The sequence below is a fragment of the Gobius niger genome (assembly GCF_951799975.1).
Source record: "Gobius niger genome assembly, chromosome: 14".
Classification (NCBI taxonomy): domain Eukaryota; kingdom Metazoa; phylum Chordata; class Actinopteri; order Gobiiformes; family Gobiidae; genus Gobius; species Gobius niger.
Window position 1 is genome coordinate 16040574 of NC_136865.1, and position 21667 is coordinate 16062240.

The window sequence follows — 21667 nt, forward strand, 5'->3', positions numbered from 1 at the left end:
CTGTTTTTACACTGAGGTGCGCTTTACTGAATAGAATGACCTCATTCACAATATTTGTCAGGGCAGTGCAACAGCTCCTCTTATCTGCTTTATTACAAACGGTTCGATGTACAATTCTGCCAAATAAATATTCTTTGTAATTCAATTGTGTCATTCCTGTTAAAAGGGGCAATTTGTATGTATTTCATAGCATATACAAATCTATGCAGTTCCCTGCCATAACATAAAGAACCGTAACAACATTGCAATTTATGTTCAAATAATGTAGCATAATGTTAGGCCAAACGTGCTGTTTACCAGTCATTCACAAAGTCTGCAGGACTCACTATTCCAAAGAATTTGCAATTATGTTCACCTTACAATTATGAAATAACAATGACACTAGTCTAAATACATTGAAAAAATACATTTAAATGTCCTTTCAGACCTTTTTTAATGCACTTGTTTGGGAGACAAGCTTTGGGGTCCTCCCACTTTGGGAATAACAAACTGTCCCCAATCATTATTGCTCTGCAGTTAGAATTAGCCTCCATGTAACTGCAATCAAATAATGTAATATCATTTATGTGTTTCTCTCCAGTGCTGTAAAGGCATGTATATCCTAATTCTATATATATTTAGGTCTTTAATCAATAAAAGTATAAAGTGAAGCCATGTCCAAAACATAAACGTCCACCTTATTACTCTGATGGAAATCGGTCGAAAATCACCATTAAGGTACACTTTTTGATGCAGAAAACAGTAAAGGGCAGTGAGATACACATTTTATCAACTCTTTCTTCTGTATTTGCTACGGCATTGGATGTCTAGCCTGTGACCCTTATTATGACATAAAATAAAATAAAAATGAATCAAAAAGTTGTTTTTTTGTGGGCACCATGTCTTAGCAAACTTTATTATAACAAGAATTAAAACATTTTCTGAGTAAGAAAATGCACCTAAAATGTGACTCATGAAGCATCTGTGGGAAAACCTTTGAAGAGCTACAGGTTGGTATGGACGACTAAAACTGCAAGTACAATACAAGTAAAATAAATAAATGTACATATTGGAAAATTATTATTTAAATATAAGTACAATTAGTTAAATAAATATATTTAAAATCATTGTATTGGTTGAAACAAATAAATCCCTATAATTATTTAAAATCTCTACTTATTAAAAAAAAATACATTCATTAATGCTTTAATTAAAGGGAGAAGTGCATGTGACCTATAGTACAATTTAAATAATTTTAAAATAATGTTATAAGTTGTATTGCAGCCTATGTAAGCCAATAACCTAAAGGAGTGTTGTGTAACAGAGTTTGTCATAGTCAAAACACAAGTCAAATTAGTACAAATTGTTTTATTATTTCAAACATGACCTAATACCCTCAGAGGCTCTGTAACTCATACCTGTGTCACTTCTGCCTCCTTCACCCACACTCAGTGGGCTAGAGCTCGGGATTGTGTCAGCAAAACCACTGTCTATGATTCCTGGCACATTCCAAGACAAGGCAGATTTTCAAATGTGAAATACTGGAGTTATTATTTGCATAAAAGTGCAAGGACACTATAGTTATGTTAGATACTGTATATGGACCAGTAAAGATATCAATGATAAACGAACTGATCCATGCTTTACTTTTATGTCATGTATATCCAGTTCTATTGTGAATGCCTTATTGTGACAGTGAGCATGTTCAAGAACACATAACATTTACACGTGACTTTACCTTATTTGGGTTTTGAAACCAGTACAGTGTAAAGTGTTTTACATTTGATTCAGTTAGACAGTTAGGCAAACAATATGTTATTATCACATTAAGGCCACATTTGTCCCAGTGACAGTTTCCATTGCCAATCTAGTCATAAATCAATTATTTTAGCTAATAGGCTGCGTTCACGTGACGTCACAATGTTATATATTGCCTATGTTATGCTTGCCTATTGTGGTCACCATGGTAACTGTTGAACTTTTTTGTCTTAGTTTTTGGCAAATATCTCTGTCATTACTAAAAGAATCAACATGAAGCAAAAAGTGTTTAAAAGTTCAATGTCTCCTCTATCAGCAAATACTGATGAGATACAACATTTGTCAATTTATTTTTGGAGAATTCTTTGTATTGTATTGGCACCTGCCCTCCCACTGACATCATCACACTCTAAAACGTGAACTAAACCTGTTTACATCAATGGAAAATGCTCGCTGCACAAGAAACATGGCAGATTTCGACCGTAACGTCTAATTCTTCTAACATTCAATCCCGAACTTTATTATTGCCTTGTTTAAGTGGCTGCATTAGCGCTGAAGTGAGGAGTTGATCCATGGGTTTCAAACTAAGTCATGTTTTAATATTGCTTTTAACTAAATCCATGTTAATTGTCGTTGTATATTGTTCTCTCTGTACGACCATTTGTATTGCTTTTTGCATGAAAGGTGCCTTATAAACTTGCTTGCTTGCATGTAAAAGTCGACCAGACCAGTGACATAGCAACACAAGTTTCAAAACAGCTGTTCTGAACCCGATAATAAATTATATATTTGTCAAATACTTAAGAAACATTTACAGTTTATCCAAGTTCAAAAATCAAGAAATACTATTGTAAGACTGTTGGATGGGTTTGCAGCACTCAAGGGAGAAAAAGTGAAACAGGTATGGCCACAAAGGTCTCCCCCCCCAAATGCATCCCCTTTTTTCTAAATGGGATCAAAACATAATTGGCTGGTTATTTACATGCACAGTTTCCCTGCTGATCCCCCCCCCCCCCCCCCCCCCCCCCCCCCCCCCCCAAAGACACTAATGCAGGATCACAAAGCCATCTGCATCCCTGATCAAGAGCATTAGATGTAAGATTAGTATTTTTCTGATGAAATATTTCTTTAGTGAGTTCACACAGTGGACTTGGTTCTGTTATTGAATTCAACAAACCGTTTTTTACGTCATACTACAGAAGATGGCTTTGCGACCCAGCCACAAGACTGCTCTAATTGACACCACGTTCTATTATAACAACGAGCTGTGCCTTTGTAAATGTACCCACACTAGGGTGCTGCTGAGCATAAACCAGGTGCTACTACAATGCCCCAACTGCAGTTTGTTTGAAGTAACACAGTTATACAGATACATTACAAGCACACGTGGATTATTGAGAGCTGGCAGTTTTAGTGAAGAGTGTCTTCTGACAGAGGTGTCCTCAGCTCCTGGCTCTCTCCTCGTTCCTCCATCTTCCTGTCACAACACCTGTCATGCTGGTTCATCCCTGAGCGCTGTACATTCGAATCAGGGCTGTGTACTCTTCCTTTCACATAAGCACACGGACATCACCATGTCTTCATCTGGGTGAGATAAGTCCGTTTCTTGGGTAAACTGACACACGGAGTGAGCGTAATCCGGCCAACTGCTACTTTCCAACCACAGTGTCACTGTCATGGTTTAGCCTAAAGGGGGCACTACCAAACCTTAACCAGCCCTGGGGAGAAAACATGTAACATTTCTACAGTTTTTATTCCAGACAATAAAACACTAATATAAGCAATAACATTATTCCTTTTCAAAACACCCCATGTCAAGCTGTCGGCATTCGGACAAAACAAGACATTTATCTAAGGCCTTTTAAAACTTACGTATAAAGAGGCTGAAGTTGCAGATGAGAGGACTTCTGAGGAGGCTGGTACCCATAGGAGTCGAAGCCACCGATGAAGTCAACTTCAAAACAAGACAAAGGAGAAATTACACCAAGCTCTCCACCTCTGTGTCTCCAGTATTTAATTTCAAGCTCATATCGTACTTTGACATAAAAATCTATCATTTCATCAGATTGTGTTTTTGTGCGTTTGATACAGCACCATATCAGTGTACATGTATAATGACATCAGTGTTGCAGTAATCCAGTAGTTCATCCATTTCCAATCTCCATTGTCACTGAAACATAACTCTCAATTGATTTATTTTTCAACCCAATTGCAGGACGTAGTGTCAGTTCACAGGCCCAAGAATGGAAAGTTTTGGAAATCCACTGATTGTTCTTATGCAAACTAAGCACGAACTAAAACACGAAGCGCTTTACATGAGACAATTGTACATTCACCCCTCACTTGGTGGTATTGAGTTTCCCCTGGGGGAGACACATCTGCGCCAACGGTCCCTCTGACCACCACCATGCACACACATCATTCATGCTGGCCTATTGTACATTTTAGTGGTAGGGGAAACCGGAGTACCTGGAGGAAACCTACACAGTCACGGGGAGAACATGCAAACTTCACACAGAAAGGCCCCGTCCAGGTGGGAATCGAACCCGGACCTTCTAGCTATGTAGCACGAGCGCTAACCGCTGCGCTACCATTTCGCCGCCGATTAGTAGAAAGTTTTATTATAATGCTTTCACTGGTAGGAAAAAGCATGCGTTGATGCATCTTTACTATGACGGGGGCTCGCCTCTCCTGAGACCTGACATGTAACTGTGCTTGAGTCCGGACACCACCTGCTTGTTTTTCATGGAGATGTAGCTGCTTTGCTTTGAATGTTCTGATCATTAAGAAAATGTATTTCTGGCATGTTTGTCACATGGAACGTCCCACAGTGTGTCTTTAAGTTGGAGTCAAAACACTGGGTGGTAGACAGTCCGTCCACAGATGGCACACAGAAGCTGCCACGCTCGGGCAGGAAACAGACGGACACTCCTGACAGTGGGAAGACTGTGGTAGACATCTTTAATACTCCCCACAGATGGAGCGCTCAGTCTCCCACAGGGAATCCTCTGTGGTACATTGCTCAGCAAGACCGATTGAGAAAACAATGAGCTAACTGCGCAGCACAGAATCGGTTTAACAAAAGCTTTCCTGACAATGTGGGACAAGTAAAAACCTAATTGGATAAACCCTGTGATTGAAGAGGAAAAACAAGAAAACAGAAAAGGTACTCACAGCTGTCCTCGTCATCCTGGAAGACTTTGCTCACGTAGCAGGCGTACACAAACCCAAAGAGCTGTGGAAGAAAATAAAGCGGCGCATAAGTCTCTAACACTATCAAGGATTATATTATGACACAAAGTGCTCAATTCCTTGCTCCATTCAGCTGAACACTGCCTATTTCAATCTGACTACTACACAGTTACAAACATTACTGCAGTATTATTTACATTGTATTCATTAGGCGCATTTCTAAACACACAGTAAATAGCAACTAATAATATTAAAAACAATGATTGTGAAGGTACTTACAGCTAATAGGACCTGAATGGCTGAGCTCAGCACCTCGATGTACTGGTAGTCGAGCAAACACCCAGAGACGGTTATGACGTGGTGATCGTCGGGCGCGATGCGAGAGTCTAGTACCGGTGTTACCAGGCAACCAGGACCATGCTCCATCCACCACGAACGATGGAGCGATGTGTTGAACGTCATGAGGAAGTCCCTGTCCTGAGAGTAAACACATGTACAGAGTCTTACAAGACCATTCCTTTGATAGTCAGAAAACGTTTAAATAAGCGGCCATAATCGGTAAAAGGAACTTCAAAAATATTATAGATTACGTTTGCAAAATGGCCAGAGAAATTAGTCTGTTCATAACTATTGTGGTACAACTTCACGCAATAGATACAGTTGTTAAACTACACTTAATGCAAGTGGTCAAACTTTTCACCTCAAGTATCCCCTCATAAAATATTTACCTTACAGGTGCCATAAGACCTAGATCAAGCTCAAATCAGGACTAAACTGGTTCTAAATTATACCTGAATTTAACCCTTTAATGCACTGCTAAAATACAGTATATATGAAATGATCTTGAGTTGAAATGAATAAAGTCTATAATTGTTGATCACACTGAAGAAGCCCAAGTACTACGAGTGGGACATGTCCTACAGGCCATAAAGTCTGACCATACCCAGTTATACATTTCAGTAAATTTCATATACCTTACATGAGGACATTTTTAGGCATTTTATTTTTGATTACCTGAGACAGGTTTCCCACTTCCAGGTAGAAACATGTTATGAAAGAGTTCCAGCCCACCCACAGGACCAGCCACACTGCATACTGTCACAGACAAAAACACACAGTCAAGTCCATGCTGCATCTGCTAAAAACATATGCCTAAAGATACGACCATCTGAATAACGTACAAAGATGAGGTATCTGGAGCGGAACTGCACCGTCCCGAACATGCCCAAGATGACGGCCATGATGTGCAGGAAATTGGCCAGGATAGGGGCCCACTGATAACCGAGGAAATCAAACACCTGTCTCTGAAGGGCTGCCACCTGCAAGACAAGGGTACGGGATCACTTCAAAACACACGCCCACAAAAGCGGACCCACAGGACGAGGGATGCAATATGCAAATACAGTACACAAGAACAGAGTCATTTATAAATGTGCACGCACAGACATTGACAGGGACACACATACACAGGCCTGCCGCAGTTGTTTCCATGGCAACTGCCTGGAGCACCAGCCAGTCCAGGGAAAAAGAGGAGCATCCCCCAAAAGCTCCCCCAAACTAATGAGAATGTATGGGCCAAATCCCTCAGCCACAACAACACATCAGCACAGCAAACAATAGCTCCCACTGCTGCCGTCCATGCCTGCATCCACACACCACACAGCCTGTGTCTCACATTACACACTTATTACATTTTAGATCAGCTATTCTGGGACACAGTAACAACTAATATTACCTCAGGAATCAGAGCAGTTGGTAAACATGGCCTCACTGTCCCTCCTGTACTTAACATTCACATGGTTTACTTCTTTCTAAGAGGTCCCTCACACCAAAAGCACATGCCCTCTTCTCATCTTCAAAGACACACACCCCGGCCTGAAATGTGGTACGGCACCCCCAGCAGCTGCAACTCATAGCATTCAGTCAGACTATGCGGAGAGGGGGGTGGACTAAAAAATGCGTGCTTACAATGTGCAGGAACGCTGTTAGCCTAATTATATCTCCGGAGTAAAGGAGCACACTTACCAGCTGCAGAGAGCAGATCACCAGCAGCGTGCATCTTCCGTCGCACTTCCCCATCTTGGAGTCTGAACGTGGCTTGGAGCCACGAAGACTCCGGGGAAAAGACGGGTCCCCGGTCAGATCCAGAATGCCTGGCCGTCTCAGTTCACACCATTCCCGGCTCAAAAAGACTAGCCCAAGGCCGCCGCCAGCTCCACACAGGTCCCGGCTTACTCCGTTACTTCAAGTGACCCATCCTGACTGCGCTTTTGTCGGTAGGGTAAATACCAAGAGCTGAGGGCTTTCAGGAAGGGGCAGCAGGGAGAGGAGGACGTCCACTCCACGCCGGCCTGCTGCGGTCCGAGCGAGGACCGACAAACGAATCACCTCGGCCACACCTTTCGGAGATGGGACACACAAAGGCACAAAGAAAGACGGAAAGCTGTCACATTGTGCCTCCGGCAGCAGACAGAAATGAGCATCATATGATAGCGGATCACACGGGGGCGATGGGGAGGAGGGGACGACCCCGCAGTGTTACCACACTACACGCAGTCTACGGACACAAAGCGCTCTGTTGTGACTCACGGTTTTCCAAAAGCGCAGGAGTCTCCACTACCTCCCCAGAGCCTCCGTCCCAATCCGCTACTTCTCAAACTGACCGAGGAAGAGTCGGCTCAAGCAGGCGACCATGTAGGCTTACCGGGACTGGGAACGAGCGTCTTCCGTCCGTCTTCAAGCGTCTTTTGTCAACAAGCGCGGCCGGGCGGGCGCGAGCCGAGCAGCCGTGGGGAGAGAGAGGCGAGGGGGTGGGGGCTCTCAGTCACCGCGACCCCCTCGAGGAGGAGCTCCGTGGATCTGTAGACCAGGCCAAGGGAGGGAGCACAAAGAAACTGGTTTGGATCTCAGGAAGAGGGACTGGCGCATGCTGCCAAAATGTGGCACCGCAGAAATGGAGCAAACCCTCAGCCTGAGGTTATTAAAGTGTAACAATCAATCAAACTTTATTTCTTTAATTATGATGCGCGTTTCTTGCACAAGTGCATCACACATGGTTTAACATTTAAGAACAAACACATTACTGTAGGAACACTGCGCTGAAGAGCAAAGCAAATATCTCTGGTCGAATAAATATATGATCTTCAAAGAGGAACTATAGGGAGTCTATAGTTACTCTTTGCTATAGGGAGCCTTGAATTTAGTACAAAAAGTTGTTCCCTACAATTAAGGTCAATTAGTCTTAGTAAAACTCCACCACAAAACTCCCTGAACATTATCACGAACCCTGTTGATCAATTCATATAGAATTTAGAGATGTTTGTTAGAAATACTGTTTAACATGTATATGTGTTTCCATAGTGTTAGAGCACAATAACCACAAAAATAACTCACATTGTCTTCATGTTTTATCATTTTATTAAAAAGACAGCAAAACCATTAAAAAAAGGTTATTTCCAAAGTTGTGATAGTGTAAAATAAACATCAAACACATATCCTGAGGTTTGTCTGAGACAAACTAGAGCTCACAAATTACAGAGGCTTTTGCTGCGCTACTGAACACCACCCAGTCGACTTCAAGGCAGGACGCTCGCATCTGGGACACACTCATTCATCCAAGCACTCATCCGAGCTCAGTCACACACGCACTTTACTGGATCTCTCCCATGTACAGCCGTTTGTCGCTGGCTGCAGACAGCACTGGAAGGAGATAAAAAAGGAAGATGAGCAAACTTACTGCAAATGAAGTGAGGTGATGTTTGGATATAAAATACAGAGTTCAGACCACTTAATAATTCATATGTAGTTTGATACAAAAATCATATCCATTACTTTACTGTTGGTAAATTCTACATCGAACACCCAAAAATGATAGCGTTGTTTTTGTTTTGTGTTTATCTGAAAAATAAGTCTTTTTGTGACATTATTCTGGCAGCCTCCAATGGAAGAAATACTGCGTTTGATCATATTTGTCTTTTTCCTTTTATTAAAAGGTCAGTTTTGTGGTAAATTCCATTCATTACCCATGATATAGAAAGATAGCATCAAAACAAACCATATCTTTTATGAATAGAGGCGATAATAATTTGAAAATGTTAAGAATCAGACATTAGTACTTCCTAAGTCCACTGTGTAATAACATTAAGTGGTTCTTAACATTCCACTGCATTCTTTTCCACAACAGTAAAAAACGTCTGCCCTTCATTATGTTCCTTAATGAGCTCAAAACGTAAACCGGTTTTCCCAGTGTTCAGATAGCATTACTTTTATGTTCTGGTGCAATTTGAACAGAGTCTAATTTCACTCACCAATCGGCTCCTCCGGGTGAAAGGCCACTTCATTAACAGAGCCAGCGTGACCTGGGAGTTTATACATGATTCTCCGTGATGTGGTGTCCCATATATACACAAATCTGTTAGTAATAATAAAAAAAGGTTACTTTTCGTGAAGGAAAAAACCCTTATAAACTTAATAATGTTGTGCTCACCTGTCTGCTGAGCCTGCAGCAATCTTACTGCCATCATTTGACCAGGAGCATCTCAACAAGTTCTGTTAAAAGAACAGATGTTAAAAAATGCATGAACGACATCATGACAGAAGTGAACTGCAAGTGCCAGAAAGTGAAGGGAAATCAGGAGTTATCCATTAGAAAAGACAACAGAGAGTGACGGAAAAGTCAAGAGAAAGGCAATGTCATGCTTTCTTGGTTGACAACAGGCATAAACGCTGCCCGCGGCAGCAGAGCAGCTGTCCGCTCATGAACGGTAAAGTTCAAAATAAAAGACTGACTGTGAATTGCATGTACAAAGTGACATTGTGCAATAGTCAGGATTGTCTACTTTGTCGAGATGGCCAAGAAACTGAATCTGTTAAATACAGGTCAAGTTCCCAGTTTACCAGAAACAAACACAATCAATTATTTCAGCATCGAAATGATTGCAGCTCTCAAAGCCCACAGTTTACACCATCAGAATGAAACTCTTGGCTTTAGTTTTAAGTATCAATTCTTACAAATGTTTTGACCTGGTTTAAGATAAGATAAGATAAGATGATACTTTATTGATCTCACAGATGGAGAAATTGCATTTATGGTTAATATCTCTGTAATTACAGGGCCTATACATAGTAAAACAAAAACTGGCACAAAGTTTAACATCTTTTCTGCCAGCACAAATTAACTCAGCTGAAATAATATACTCACAATACATGAAAAGGTGCTCACATTATGCAACCATACATGATTGTTGCATAATGTGAGCAAAGGGACTGTTTTAGCCACAAGATCATAATACAGTGCCCCAACAGCCTATGGAAAGTTTGCAGCTTATGTTTGTTTTCACACAGGCTCTTGCTAGGTCGACCTACAGGGGTCTTGACCCGAAGCAGCACTTTTGGGTCAGTGTGAATCCAACCACAGCAGTTTGGGTCGGTCTAAACAGCTGTATTTATTTTTTAATTAACTAATAAAATCGAATTGAAAATCAAGATTGAGCAATATGAGAAAGATTGATACATTTTTTTGCCACGTCGTGAAGCCCTAGTCTCACTGTATTTAACCACGAGAGAGAAACGACCACCGTGTAGCATCAGGGAAGGGCGCACGCGTCTGCACGATGGCAGGCTGATGGCCATTATCATGGGAATAAGTTTGGCTAAACGCTGATCTGTTACAAAGGTGATGGTTCCACGTTTGGTGCGATCGCATATGAACATAGACTGAGCGAACTTTGAAGTAAATACAGTTGAAAGTAGGGCGTTCCTGGCCCCCTCTTTCACCCTGTGCCACCCTATCAGATGAAGTTTACGAGCCAAAAATGGTATTATAGTTTAAACCAATATAAAAGTACAAACCTTTTCAAAGTTGTGCAGGTTGCCCTGGAAAATCTTGACACATCTCTCCTTGGGCGCGAATGGCCTCACATCCCAAATCCGGACTGCAAAAAGAGAAAAAATAAATTCACACCGATGATGCAGACTTCACTAAGATTAAAGCACCTTACCTGTGTTGTCCATGGAGTTGGACAACAAGTACGACCCCTCAGAGCTCAGACTGAGTCCTGTTATTGAATCGCCATGACCGTGCATTGTGTAGATCAATTTATTCTGTCTAAGGTCCCAAACCTGCCATGTCAAAAACATTTTCATTACAAGAACGTTTTTTAATGATTAAATCCTTTTCTAGAACCAAAGTCTATTATTTCAAATGTGTGCATGTTCTGATGTACCTTAATTTCATTGTCAATGCCACCAGACATGATTTGATCACTGGTGTCATTAAAAGTCGCAGCAAGAACTTGGTAAGTATTTTGGAAAGTGTGGATTGCTCCTTTTTTACGGACATCCCACAGCTGCATTGAAATAACAAAACAAAGAACAACAGTTACTCAGAGTTATAACAGTTCACTCAATGTGCAGTATTTCCCACGTCACCTTAACTGTCCCATCATCACTGCCAGTGCAGACCAGTTGAGGGCCACGACGTGCTGGGTAGCATGTGTTAACAAAAGAAGTATGACCTTTGAGGCGTTTAATCCTCTCCCCAGTTTCACTATCCCACACACCGACAGTTTTGTCTGTGCTGGCAGAAAACAGCGTGCTATATAAAAGAGACAGACAGAATGTCATTAGGGTTCCTTCTGCGATGTTGCTGTGGGCGGATCAATATCATAGCGCATTACCGAGCCATTTGCTACCGTGGCAGCAGAGAAATAGTTAATTACTACTAAACAACCGCATTTTCTCTGACTTATCTTTGGCCTGTATATAATAGATTCCAGATAGAAAGTCGGCATAGAAATCCTTTGAGCTCGAGTTCATCTGGTTTTATTACAGACAGAATCAGCGTAGCCTTGTGCAGCTGACTGTGTTACGTGCAGCTCCTACGTCTTTCCGTCACCAGCACCACAGAGCGCCTGCTCGCTCCCTTTCGTCTTCTCCCTCAGCTCGCGTTCATTTATCCAAAACTCAGGACAGAGAGCTGTATTTATCCCACTGTGAACTGAACAGTCCTGAGAGAGAATGTGCCATGGTCCCGGTTCCCAAGCACAGCCCCAATACCCCTCATATTTAAGTCTCCTTTGATTTATCATCCCGTAAACAGTATCAATATCGCATGCTATTAGTTATATCTATTATGCTATTGATACCATTGATAAGTTACTGGCCCATAAGGTTTGTCAAAATGTAGTGACTTGATTAGAGGTAATCTGCAGTAACTTTTACCTGCCATCCGTGTTGTAGTGCAGCTCCATCACTGCTCCACTATGTCCTTTCAAAGTGGCATAGTTTTCACAATCTCCATAAACATTCCACATCACTAAAGAGGAAACAATGGTTATAATTATCTCAGCATCATCCCACTGACAACAGTTTATAACCATTTAAACTTGGCACCATGGCTTACATATGAGTCTGTCAAATCCAGAGGAAGCCAGAGTAGCCCCATTTGGATGAAACTTGCAGCAGTAAACTTCACCCTCATGTCCAGACATCAACATAATGGGAGCCTGAAGGCTGGACGTCCGTGGTGGGCCCTAGCGAGACAATGACGTATAAATATTTTATACCAAACAAAACAAGATAAACTGACTCAGGATGATATAGAGTTCAGGAATGTGATGTCATATGATATCACTAAGCATTATGGGATCAGCAGCAATTGTAAACTAATGGAGATTTTAAAAGTTAAAATACTAGAGTTATTGTTCACATTAAAACACTTGGACACCACAGTGAGTTAGATGTATTTACCAGCAGTAACGGAGCTGTTCATGCTCATGGCTTTTTTCTCCACTTTTATACTGTTTTTATCCAATGTTAGTCTATGGAAAATGTATGCTAACAGCTGCAAAGATGGCGGATCTCCATGGTAACTGTGGATTTACCCGAACTCTATATTCCACAATCCACACAGATGACTAGGTCAGTTTATTTAGTGAGGAATTATATAAACACATTAACTTCACAAATGAGATGCTTGGTGCCAGCTTAACTACACGCTACTTTCAATCTTCAAACCCTGTAGATATTAAAAATTACATAAAAGCAAAATTGCTAAAATAACTATAGGAAATATTACATGAACACTTGCTGACCGTTAAAAACAGTGACAAAATTGTAAACTAATGGAGATTTTAGAAGTTAAAATACTGGAGTTATTGTTCACATTAAAACACTTGGACACCACAGTGAGTTAGATGGATTTACCAGCAGCTAACGGAGCTGTTCCACGGTTATTCTCTCCACTTTATAAACTGTTTTTAGCTAATGTTAGTCAATGGAAATGTATGTTAACAGCTGCAAAGATGGCCGATCTCCATGGTAACTGTAGACTTTCCCGAACTCTATACCGTTATTAGCAACAGCCTTTGATTAATAAACAAAATGGCAAACTATTTTCCTAAAACAAAATGCCCAAATTGTACTATATAGAGACTCAGGATTACGGTACTTCAATTCGTGAACACATAAAGCATTATATATCAGCTGTTTAACATATCATTCCACAAATTCACTCTTTTAAACAGATACTGAGTCCCAAATATACAAATGCTTGTGTCTTTAGATCAATGTGCAAGAAATTCAACTATTTATGTTTAGAAAAAATCTCAAGGACGACTGAGATTCAAAGGCTACCATCACAACATCCTACTTAACTTAGAGGAACCTAACCTAAATAAGCAAATATTTAACATACAACAGAGCACAACTCGTTCTCTAAATGTACCATGGCCATGAGCTGCTGTTGGGACTGAGCCGCGGCCACAAGCTCGTTCCTCGGCCGCTTCGCCGCAGTCGGGACCATCGCCATGTCCGCCGCTCTTTTCTTCGGATCAATCATAATGTGATCGCAAAAAGATGAATAAATACGAGGAAACTCTACGTCTTATACTTGTAGAAATAAGGTACGTGTTGCTTTGAGGACCGTCGAGCGCTAGCGGTACTAGCTAAAAAAGAGAGGACAAATACTTCCGCTCAAATGAAGAATGTGATTGGTCAGTCATTTTAACACCTGCTCTGATTGGTTGCTTGTCATGTTGTTGAACTGCGTTGCAACGTGCACCGGAAGTATTTCTGGAACAACATTGCGCTTAGCAAAAGGTAATGGCAACATCTTGTTTTTTCGCCGAAATAGTGATATTTAATTTAGAAGTATCAGAGCATGTACATAAGATGCACCAGTTTAACTCTCCGCCGTATTAAGACTATGATTAAGACAGATAGAGGGGTTAAAAATAGGTCAAGTGGGCACTATACGCATACGCACGCATGCATCCCTGCTCAAGGAATAGGCACGAGGGTATTTTATGTACCGCATCCTATATCTTAATGTTGTTAAGGCGTCTCTCGACATTATTTCAAGTGTGCAGTCCAATTACCCTTCAGATTTCAGAACTTCACCAAAACATGTTTACCAGGTATCAGATGATTTGAACAATATCTTTTGTGTGGCTCAACCCTGTCCACAAAATTTGACCCAATGCCTCCCAGTTAGTCATTTTAAACTTTTTCACCTCCAGCCATGAAAAAGCACACACATTTAGTTAATGATTAAGGTACCCACTTAGTCTTTAGATTATAGCTATTTATCATGGAAATTATGATAAATTAAAGCCAAGCTCTTCAGTGTGAAATCTGACTCACTTGACATCCAGACGTTGGTATGTTTTAGTGTTTTTGCTCCGGTTTACTCACCTAAGGCAGCTTCCATTTACATCTATGGGCAACAAAGTGACAGCACACTCTGAGACCATGACCTTTAAGTTTAGCCTGATCGCTCTTATTAGCTCTAAAACACTGTGATCCAACCCACCTTGCTCTCCTCGACTTACTACTGTCATGTTTTACAGTTACTGGTACAATGTCAGACCGGGGAGGCTTCAGTGCAGAGCCCTCTGGCCTTGACGGTCTGCCCCCACTGTTCAGCATTTTCAAAGGAGAGGTGGTTTCTGTCCAGACATATGGGGCATTTGTTCGACTCCCAGGTTACAAGAATCAGGGTGAGTAAAACATGTGTTAACAGAGAGAAATCAGTGTGTTTAATAGGTTACAGCAGCGCTTCCCAAAGTCCAGCACATTGTGGCCCCTTTATTGATCCTTTATTAACATCTCACAGAGCCCCTAACAGTATGAATTCACTATATCCAAAGAATATGCAAGGTTTTTCCTCAATATTTTGCAAAAGAATATATATATATATCCTAATTTTTAATAGTTAACACATAGACTGGAGTTGTTGGAACCACAAACCAGAATTGTTCATTTTACCACAAGAGGGCAGTACATGTCAAACAGTACTTCATATGTTTTCTAATAAAGATGCATAATGATGATATTAACATAAACCAAATCAAGAAATTAACTTCTTTTGTTATATATCTATATTTTATAGAGAAATATATTCAAGTTCTAATTAATGTCACTTGTGCAGGTCTGGTTCATGTGAGTGAGATGTCGGCTTCACGAGTTGAAAATGCTTCAGAGATTGTGGACATTGGGGAGCAGGTGTGGATTAAGGTCATTGGGAGAGAGGTAACAAACCATTTATTCATATTTCATTTGATTGTACTTAACTAAAGAAATAATAAATAATGACAAATACCTTTTTACAATCTCAGATTCAAGGTGAGAAGGTGAAGTTGTCTTTTTCCATGAAAGCCGTCAATCAGGGCACTGGACGGGATTTGGACCCCAACAATGTGAATGCTGAGTAAGTAGGAAAAAAACTAAAAACTTTAACGAGCATGAATCCAATTTCTTAACTTGTCATTTGTGTGAACAGACAGGATGCACGGAGACGCAGGAATTTCCGAGATCATACTGGAAACAAAATTACTCTGGAGGCTGTACTTAATACGACTTGCTCAAAGTGTGGTTGTAAAGGTATAACAGCTTTGCTAAAGGCTTGTGCTGCACTGTTTTTTATTTATTTATGGGGTTCAACAATATCCTTCATTTCAGGTCACTTTACAAAAGACTGTTTCTCAGCACCTGGTTTGCAGTACGCGCTTCTGCCTGAGGAGGAGGATGTAGAGCCGTTACAGCAGACCTCTGCATCTACGACTAGAGAAGACTCTGACAAAAAGAAGAAAAAGAAGGTAATACTTATTGGTCATGTATGCCTTTAAAAATGAGTAAGATGATAGTGCTACACCAGAACAGTGGTCATAGGCAGATTATGCAGTATTCTTTCTTTTACCAAGCTACTCAGTTGATTCAGCATACTGATGTTTGTTCTTTATTCAGGAAAAGAAAATGAAGAAGAAGAGAAAGAGGGAACGTAAGGACTCAGAGAGTGACAGCAGGAGCGACAGCAGCAGTGAATGCAAGTCCAAACGGCAGCGTCACGACAGAGAAGACAAAAAGAAGAAGAAACATAAAAAACACAAATCCCATAAACACAGCTGATTGACACAGTGTGCACATATTTACACACGGACCGGTTGACTGTTGACTTGCCGCATGGATTTTCAAAAGGTTTTCACGCCCCAAAAAACTTGACATTGTTTTACACATTTTTATTTCTTTTATATTGACAGATGGCACATGAATATACAAATTGAGGATTAAACAGAATTACTGAAAAAAACCCAAAAAAAAAACCTGTCTGGAGCTTCCACTTGACCTGAAGTAACCTTTGCCTCTCCCTCAGCGGGAAGAGTATACACATCATTTGTAACTGGAGAGGGGTAAGCAATACAGCAGCATGTGGCTGTCCCTTTTGCAGACCCGGCAATGGTTTACGACTCTCACATTTCCTATACTCAAAGAAATCAGGTATCCCACAAGTGACTGGGGTAAATTTACGCGCCCCCACGCACAGGAAGTTGAGCGAAATAACAGGAAATGTATTATGACATGAATGAGTTTGACAGAAACCTGGGATAATGATGTACATATTTAATTGTATGTTGCAACAGCCTTTCCCTTTAAACTAGCAATTTTGTTCTTGTAGTTTACTTTTGTTTGCACGTGAATTGTTTAGGCAATTAAAGTTTTTACGTGATCATTGAAAACTGCCTCAGAATCTCTGTGTACCCAGACTTTATGTGTAGTTTATTCCTGTAATAATTGTTATTCCCTTTGGTCCAAAACACACATCATTACTGTCCTGGAGGAACTAGTCCACCCAGGGGTCCTATTGAGTGTAATGTTTGTTGCACCTCAGGGGAAGATTAGACAAGAGATTTCAGGCGGGTAAGTGAGTGAAAAGGATTTTTTTTTTCCCAAAACGAGTGATTGATATTTTGAATCTCTGCTGGTGCTCTGACCTAGTTTTTACGCTAGTGTGACAGATTGTTTCCAGCTGACTACTGCAGGGCACACCACAGTTGGCTTTGACTTGAAACTCACTTTAGATGATAATCATTGGCTTTTTTTAATGTGTGGCCTGTGGCAACATGACAGTTTAGCGTTAAAGCGGTGGAGAGCTGAGGAAATTGGCAAATTCCATCACTGCGAGGATATAATGCTGTGCAATCAGTGGCTGCTTCAAATCCTCTATTCCAGGAAGCTTTATACGAGTTCATAGAGGATGTTATACATATTTTTGTTTTTCTTCAATAGGTTTTGCTGTTGTGTGTCAACAAAAAAAAGCTGCAAGAGTCAATACGTAGTTCAGATCAGTTCAGGCTAAACATTATTCATGGCAACTGTCCTTTTAGTGAACCACATCCACCTGCATTGTGGATGTTTTGGTATTTCTGGGCCAGTTGCTGACCTCAAACTGGTGTATTGTGCTGTTCAATGTTTTCATTGAATTAAAATCATCGAATTATCTGCAGCACAAGACAACCTTTTGTAACTTAAAGGTGCACTATGCAACTTTTTATCAAAAAAAAAGTTGACATTAGTGCGTATTAGACCTTTCAGTGACCGAGCGGCTGCTTTGGTGGCTAGGGATGGTAGGTTTTCTGAATGGAATACATATACAGCAGTGCACTATGCTAACCACTCAAGCATCCGCAGGGTCACTGGAAAGTCCAATACGAACAAATATCAACATAAAAAGTTGCATAGTGCACCTTTTAATGCTAAATATAATAATTTCTGTCCTCAATAACATGTATCAATAAATTTCAGCTTGTCAGGTTAACCGCAGCCTATGAATCTCCCTCTTGGGCCTCTTTTGGCAGTGCATCAGACTGTGCCAGCGCTAGTGTAGCTGGCTCTTGGCAACACATGACACCCATACACACAGTGGGAGGGAATGAGCCCAATTTAGAAGGTTACACGCGTAGTATAAGTACAACACCAGGGTGGAACAAGAGGTGACGACACTTTCCTTTCGCCAATCCAGGCCAAAGGTTTCGGGACAGATTTACAAATACACCCCTGCATGTAGTGGCAGGAGTCTTGGAATAGGGGAAAAAAGTGCAAGTAATTCATAGCATTTCATATTTAAGGCTGCAGATATGTTTTATGTGACATTTGACTTTCCAAAATAACAAATAAGCAGTTCTTAACACAGTATCCACCCGTGTGGTTACTTTTATTCAGATTATTTTCCATCACAATAATAAAAGTATTAACATTTGTTTCCAGGTTGAACACAGGCACCATGCTTTACATATTTAACAAAAGCAGACATGGCATTCAGGCTAAACACAACACAAGCATTTATTTATACAGTGTTTCTTAAATGAGGAAGAATTTTGGGGCCAGCGGGGTAAGGAGAAATCGCAGCAGCAGCACTTTTAATATTTAAGAGACTGTAATGGTGGAGACTGTATTTACGTACACTGAAGGCTTGACTTGGCCGATTGGTTCTGTGGGGTTACTTGTTAAGTGTTTTTTTTTTTCAGTGTTCAGTGACTTCATTCTGCTCTCTCATAATGGCGTAGGGAAACAACATTTCCCATTGTGAGTGTCTGCAAAAAAATAAGAATAATCAGTCATCAATTTGGAAATTTAACAAACATTGTGACAATTGCCTGGATTACTGACCAGTGTTAGGGCGTTTCCGGTGACTTCTCTGACCAGGCTGGTCTCTTTGCCGTTCCATTTCTGTACATGCACAAGCTTTCCACCGTCAAGGTTTACTAATGACTGGCCAAAGACAGAGAAAGACAGTAGTTATACGATGTGTACAGTTGAAGCATTATGTCCATCCACTCATTCCTCTATTTCTCAATCTATCCATCTACTGTATATACCCATCGATCAACCTTTACCACCGAACCCTGAACTCTTTGACCCCATCTTTACAGCCCAACAAAAACACAAACCATCTCCGAATGGGATGATCCTCATGCTTCCAATGCTCTTATCCGATCACATTGAATACCACTAAGACAATGAATGATGTGACTTGTTACCTTAACGCTCCTGCCGTCTGCAGTGGTCTCATCGAACTCTTCTCCCAGTTTGAAGTTGACCTCTGTGTTTTTGATGGAACTTTGGGTCTTCACGGTCACTGTGTCGCCGTCCACAGAAATAATAGTGGTGGGTTTGGTCATGTTGCCAATAGTACGGGTCGGAAAAGGGACTCCTAAGGGGGGGAAATAGAACTTTATTACGATGTAGCTGATTACTGTCAAACAAAGTGAAGATTTTCTACTGGAGTTAAAGGATTATAAAACAGAGTGCTTCATGTTTGGAAAAGTTCAAACAAGTAGCTATGGATCTGCCCTCCAGCCCACATTTGACAGACTGTGCAATCTCTATTTGTCGATAATTCAACTTTGTGACACGTTCTTCAAACAGTGCATGCCACATTGACCTGCCAACAAGTCTGGACCTGATGAATACAAACGATTACTTTGCATTGCAAGTGCTCATGTATTTCAACTGGTGATGCATGATCACACCCACTTTCTGTCGTTTACTCTGGCTTGCCTTTCCTTACACAGGGCACCGCGTTCCCACATTGGAACAAGAAGTCACTTGTCACTGTGTGCATGATAAGATGGTCTCATCAATCAAAGGCTATGCCGGTCAGAGGTCAGGCAGTTTTTATGGCGACAAGACCAGACAGGTCAATGACGGTCAACGATTAGGAATGTCAGTGTCTCTCTCGCAAAGTCACACAGACCCTACCTGCCCCCGTCTCACTAAACTGCAGGAATGTACTGGATTCTATTTATTATAATGGTAAAAAATTACAACATAGACAAATAAAAAATTGCATCGCATTGATGCAGTAATAGGCAAAAGTGGTACAGCAGGGTTTTGAAATATAGTTCCCAACCTTTTTGTTTAACCCCAACTCCTTGAACCTTGTACTTCATGTACCCCCTACCTCAAGGGATTTGATAATTCTGTAAAATGGTAAATTAAACTAGTATTTATAAGTAGGAATAAAGCTACAATAGTCTCAGATTCATACATTTTGGTGCAAAATATCCTTCAAAATAGACTTCCCTTTCAAAATTATGTTCTAATAACGTTTAATTTCAAAAATCTGAGATAAATCCAATCCACCCCTTAGAGACGTTAACCACTGTAGTATGGCATATCTAACTTTAATTTATTATTAATTGGTTTCACAAAGTTGAGCAGCGCTGCTTAATATGAAAGCTAGTGCAAGTACCATTTGTTTCAGAAGCTGCTTCCTGGCCTAGGGAAAAACTCTCTTTATATCCAGTCCCTCCCATAGTCCTTTAACAATACAGGCTTTCAGCGAAGGTCACCCACATTTGCTCAAGTGTTGTTGTGTATGTTAATGTGTGGCTCTGACCAATCCCAGCAGCGGGGTTGTGAGACTTTCCTCACCCCTTTGAAAGAAGTGACGCCCGCCCTCCTCCTCCCCTCCTTCCCTCCTCCCCTCGTGTTCATCACCAGGGCCATGTGGTCACCCAGTCTTCCTCTTTTCCTCTTCCTACAGTTTCTATCTATTCATGTAGATCTTTCCTCTCTGTGTCTTTCCAGCTGGTTGAGTGTGTACTGCTTCACTGAGCTATCAATTGTCTTGAGAAATAGAGTTGCTTGTTTAACAGCAAACCCGCCAATCTTAACATGTGCTCACTTGCATGCACCACTCCATCTCCTCTCTTTATGGTGAGTCACGAATGCACACCCTCCGAGAGCAGGAAAAGCAATGTTGCAATTCTGCAGAAAAAGACACACACACACAGAGAGACACCCAGACAGAAATCAGACTTACCCAGCTCCTTCATGTACTCATCGAATTTCTCGCTGTTCTTCAGGTTCCACGTGCCAACAAAAGCTTCAGCCATTTCTGCAGCAGACAGGAGGAGGAATGAGTGGAGGTGTGAGTGAGCGAGACGGTGGAGCGACAGAGAGTGGAGAGAGCGTAGCAGAGCAGTTTGGAGGAGTCAGCGCTGCGGTTCTGCTGTGATCTGACTGGCTGGATTTAGACCGGCTGTTCGTGATGTCATCAGCCTCAGGGAGGGGGAGGGGGGTATGGGGAAGAGATGGAGACAAAGACAGACATAATGCTCTCAATGTGGTTTGCCTGTTTTTGCAAGATTCTAAACTATGCAACTTTTTATGTACACCATAATTGAGTTCTGTGTTTTGTTTTGTTTTGTTTTGCAACCATATCTAGCCCACACAGTGCTTTCCAGCTTCCGAAAACACTCACTCTGGTTCTGACTATACACAATGAAGGCAATGGAAAGTTATTGCATGTAAATGGATGTATTTATATATCTACTTGTTTTTGCTTTGCTATGTAGAGCTGGGGCTACAAAGCTACAGGTAAAAAGGAAAAACAAGGAAAGTTGCATGAAAATTAGTTTCTGAGTCAAGGCTATGGCCGGTCCCAACGCAGATAAAT

The 21667-nt window shown here is 41.1% G+C and overlaps 4 protein-coding genes across 5 annotated transcripts; 1 reads left to right on the plus strand and 3 right to left on the minus strand.

The window, feature by feature from the left end:
• Window positions 1–2773: 2773 nt before the first annotated feature.
• Window positions 2774–7844, minus strand: nkain1 (sodium/potassium transporting ATPase interacting 1; the record flags this gene model as incomplete). Of its 2 annotated transcripts, XM_079570685.1 has the most annotated exons (8): window positions 7634–7838; window positions 6955–7328; window positions 6111–6248; window positions 5944–6024; window positions 5209–5406; window positions 4912–4972; window positions 3610–3691; window positions 2774–3455 (listed from the first exon to the last, which is right to left on the minus strand). In XM_079570685.1, the coding sequence occupies exons 2-8, from the start codon at window positions 7006–7008 to the stop codon at window positions 3446–3448; spliced, it is 624 nt and encodes a 207-aa protein (XP_079426811.1). In that variant the 5' UTR covers window positions 7009–7328; window positions 7634–7838. The 2 variants fall into 2 exon arrangements, with proteins under 2 accessions (XP_079426811.1, XP_079426812.1); XM_079570686.1 differs by lacking the exon at window positions 2774–3455 and having other exon boundaries at window positions 3606–3691; window positions 7634–7844.
• Window positions 7845–8335: 491 nt separating this feature from the next.
• On the minus strand, window positions 8336–13890 carry snrnp40 (small nuclear ribonucleoprotein 40 (U5)). The gene is made up of 10 exons (XM_079571520.1): window positions 13655–13890; window positions 12332–12461; window positions 12151–12244; window positions 11359–11524; window positions 11154–11276; window positions 10929–11049; window positions 10780–10862; window positions 9416–9477; window positions 9237–9340; window positions 8336–8628 (listed from the first exon to the last, which is right to left on the minus strand). Exons 1-10 carry the CDS (start codon window positions 13766–13768, stop codon window positions 8579–8581), a joined length of 1047 nt encoding a protein of 348 aa, XP_079427646.1. The 5' UTR covers window positions 13769–13890; the 3' UTR covers window positions 8336–8578.
• An 891-nt stretch (window positions 13891–14781) lies between these two features.
• zcchc17 (zinc finger, CCHC domain containing 17) lies at window positions 14782–17503 on the plus strand. Its single transcript, XM_079571404.1, has 6 exons — window positions 14782–14927; window positions 15359–15459; window positions 15546–15637; window positions 15710–15810; window positions 15889–16025; window positions 16174–17503. Exons 1-6 carry the CDS (start codon window positions 14789–14791, stop codon window positions 16333–16335), a joined length of 732 nt encoding a protein of 243 aa, XP_079427530.1. The 5' UTR covers window positions 14782–14788; the 3' UTR covers window positions 16336–17503.
• A 1025-nt stretch (window positions 17504–18528) lies between these two features.
• Window positions 18529–21209, minus strand: fabp3 (fatty acid binding protein 3, muscle and heart). The gene is made up of 4 exons (XM_079570457.1): window positions 21032–21209; window positions 19245–19417; window positions 18874–18975; window positions 18529–18797 (listed from the first exon to the last, which is right to left on the minus strand). Exons 1-4 carry the CDS (start codon window positions 21102–21104, stop codon window positions 18744–18746), a joined length of 402 nt encoding a protein of 133 aa, XP_079426583.1. The 5' UTR covers window positions 21105–21209; the 3' UTR covers window positions 18529–18743.
• Window positions 21210–21667: the final 458 nt, after the last annotated feature.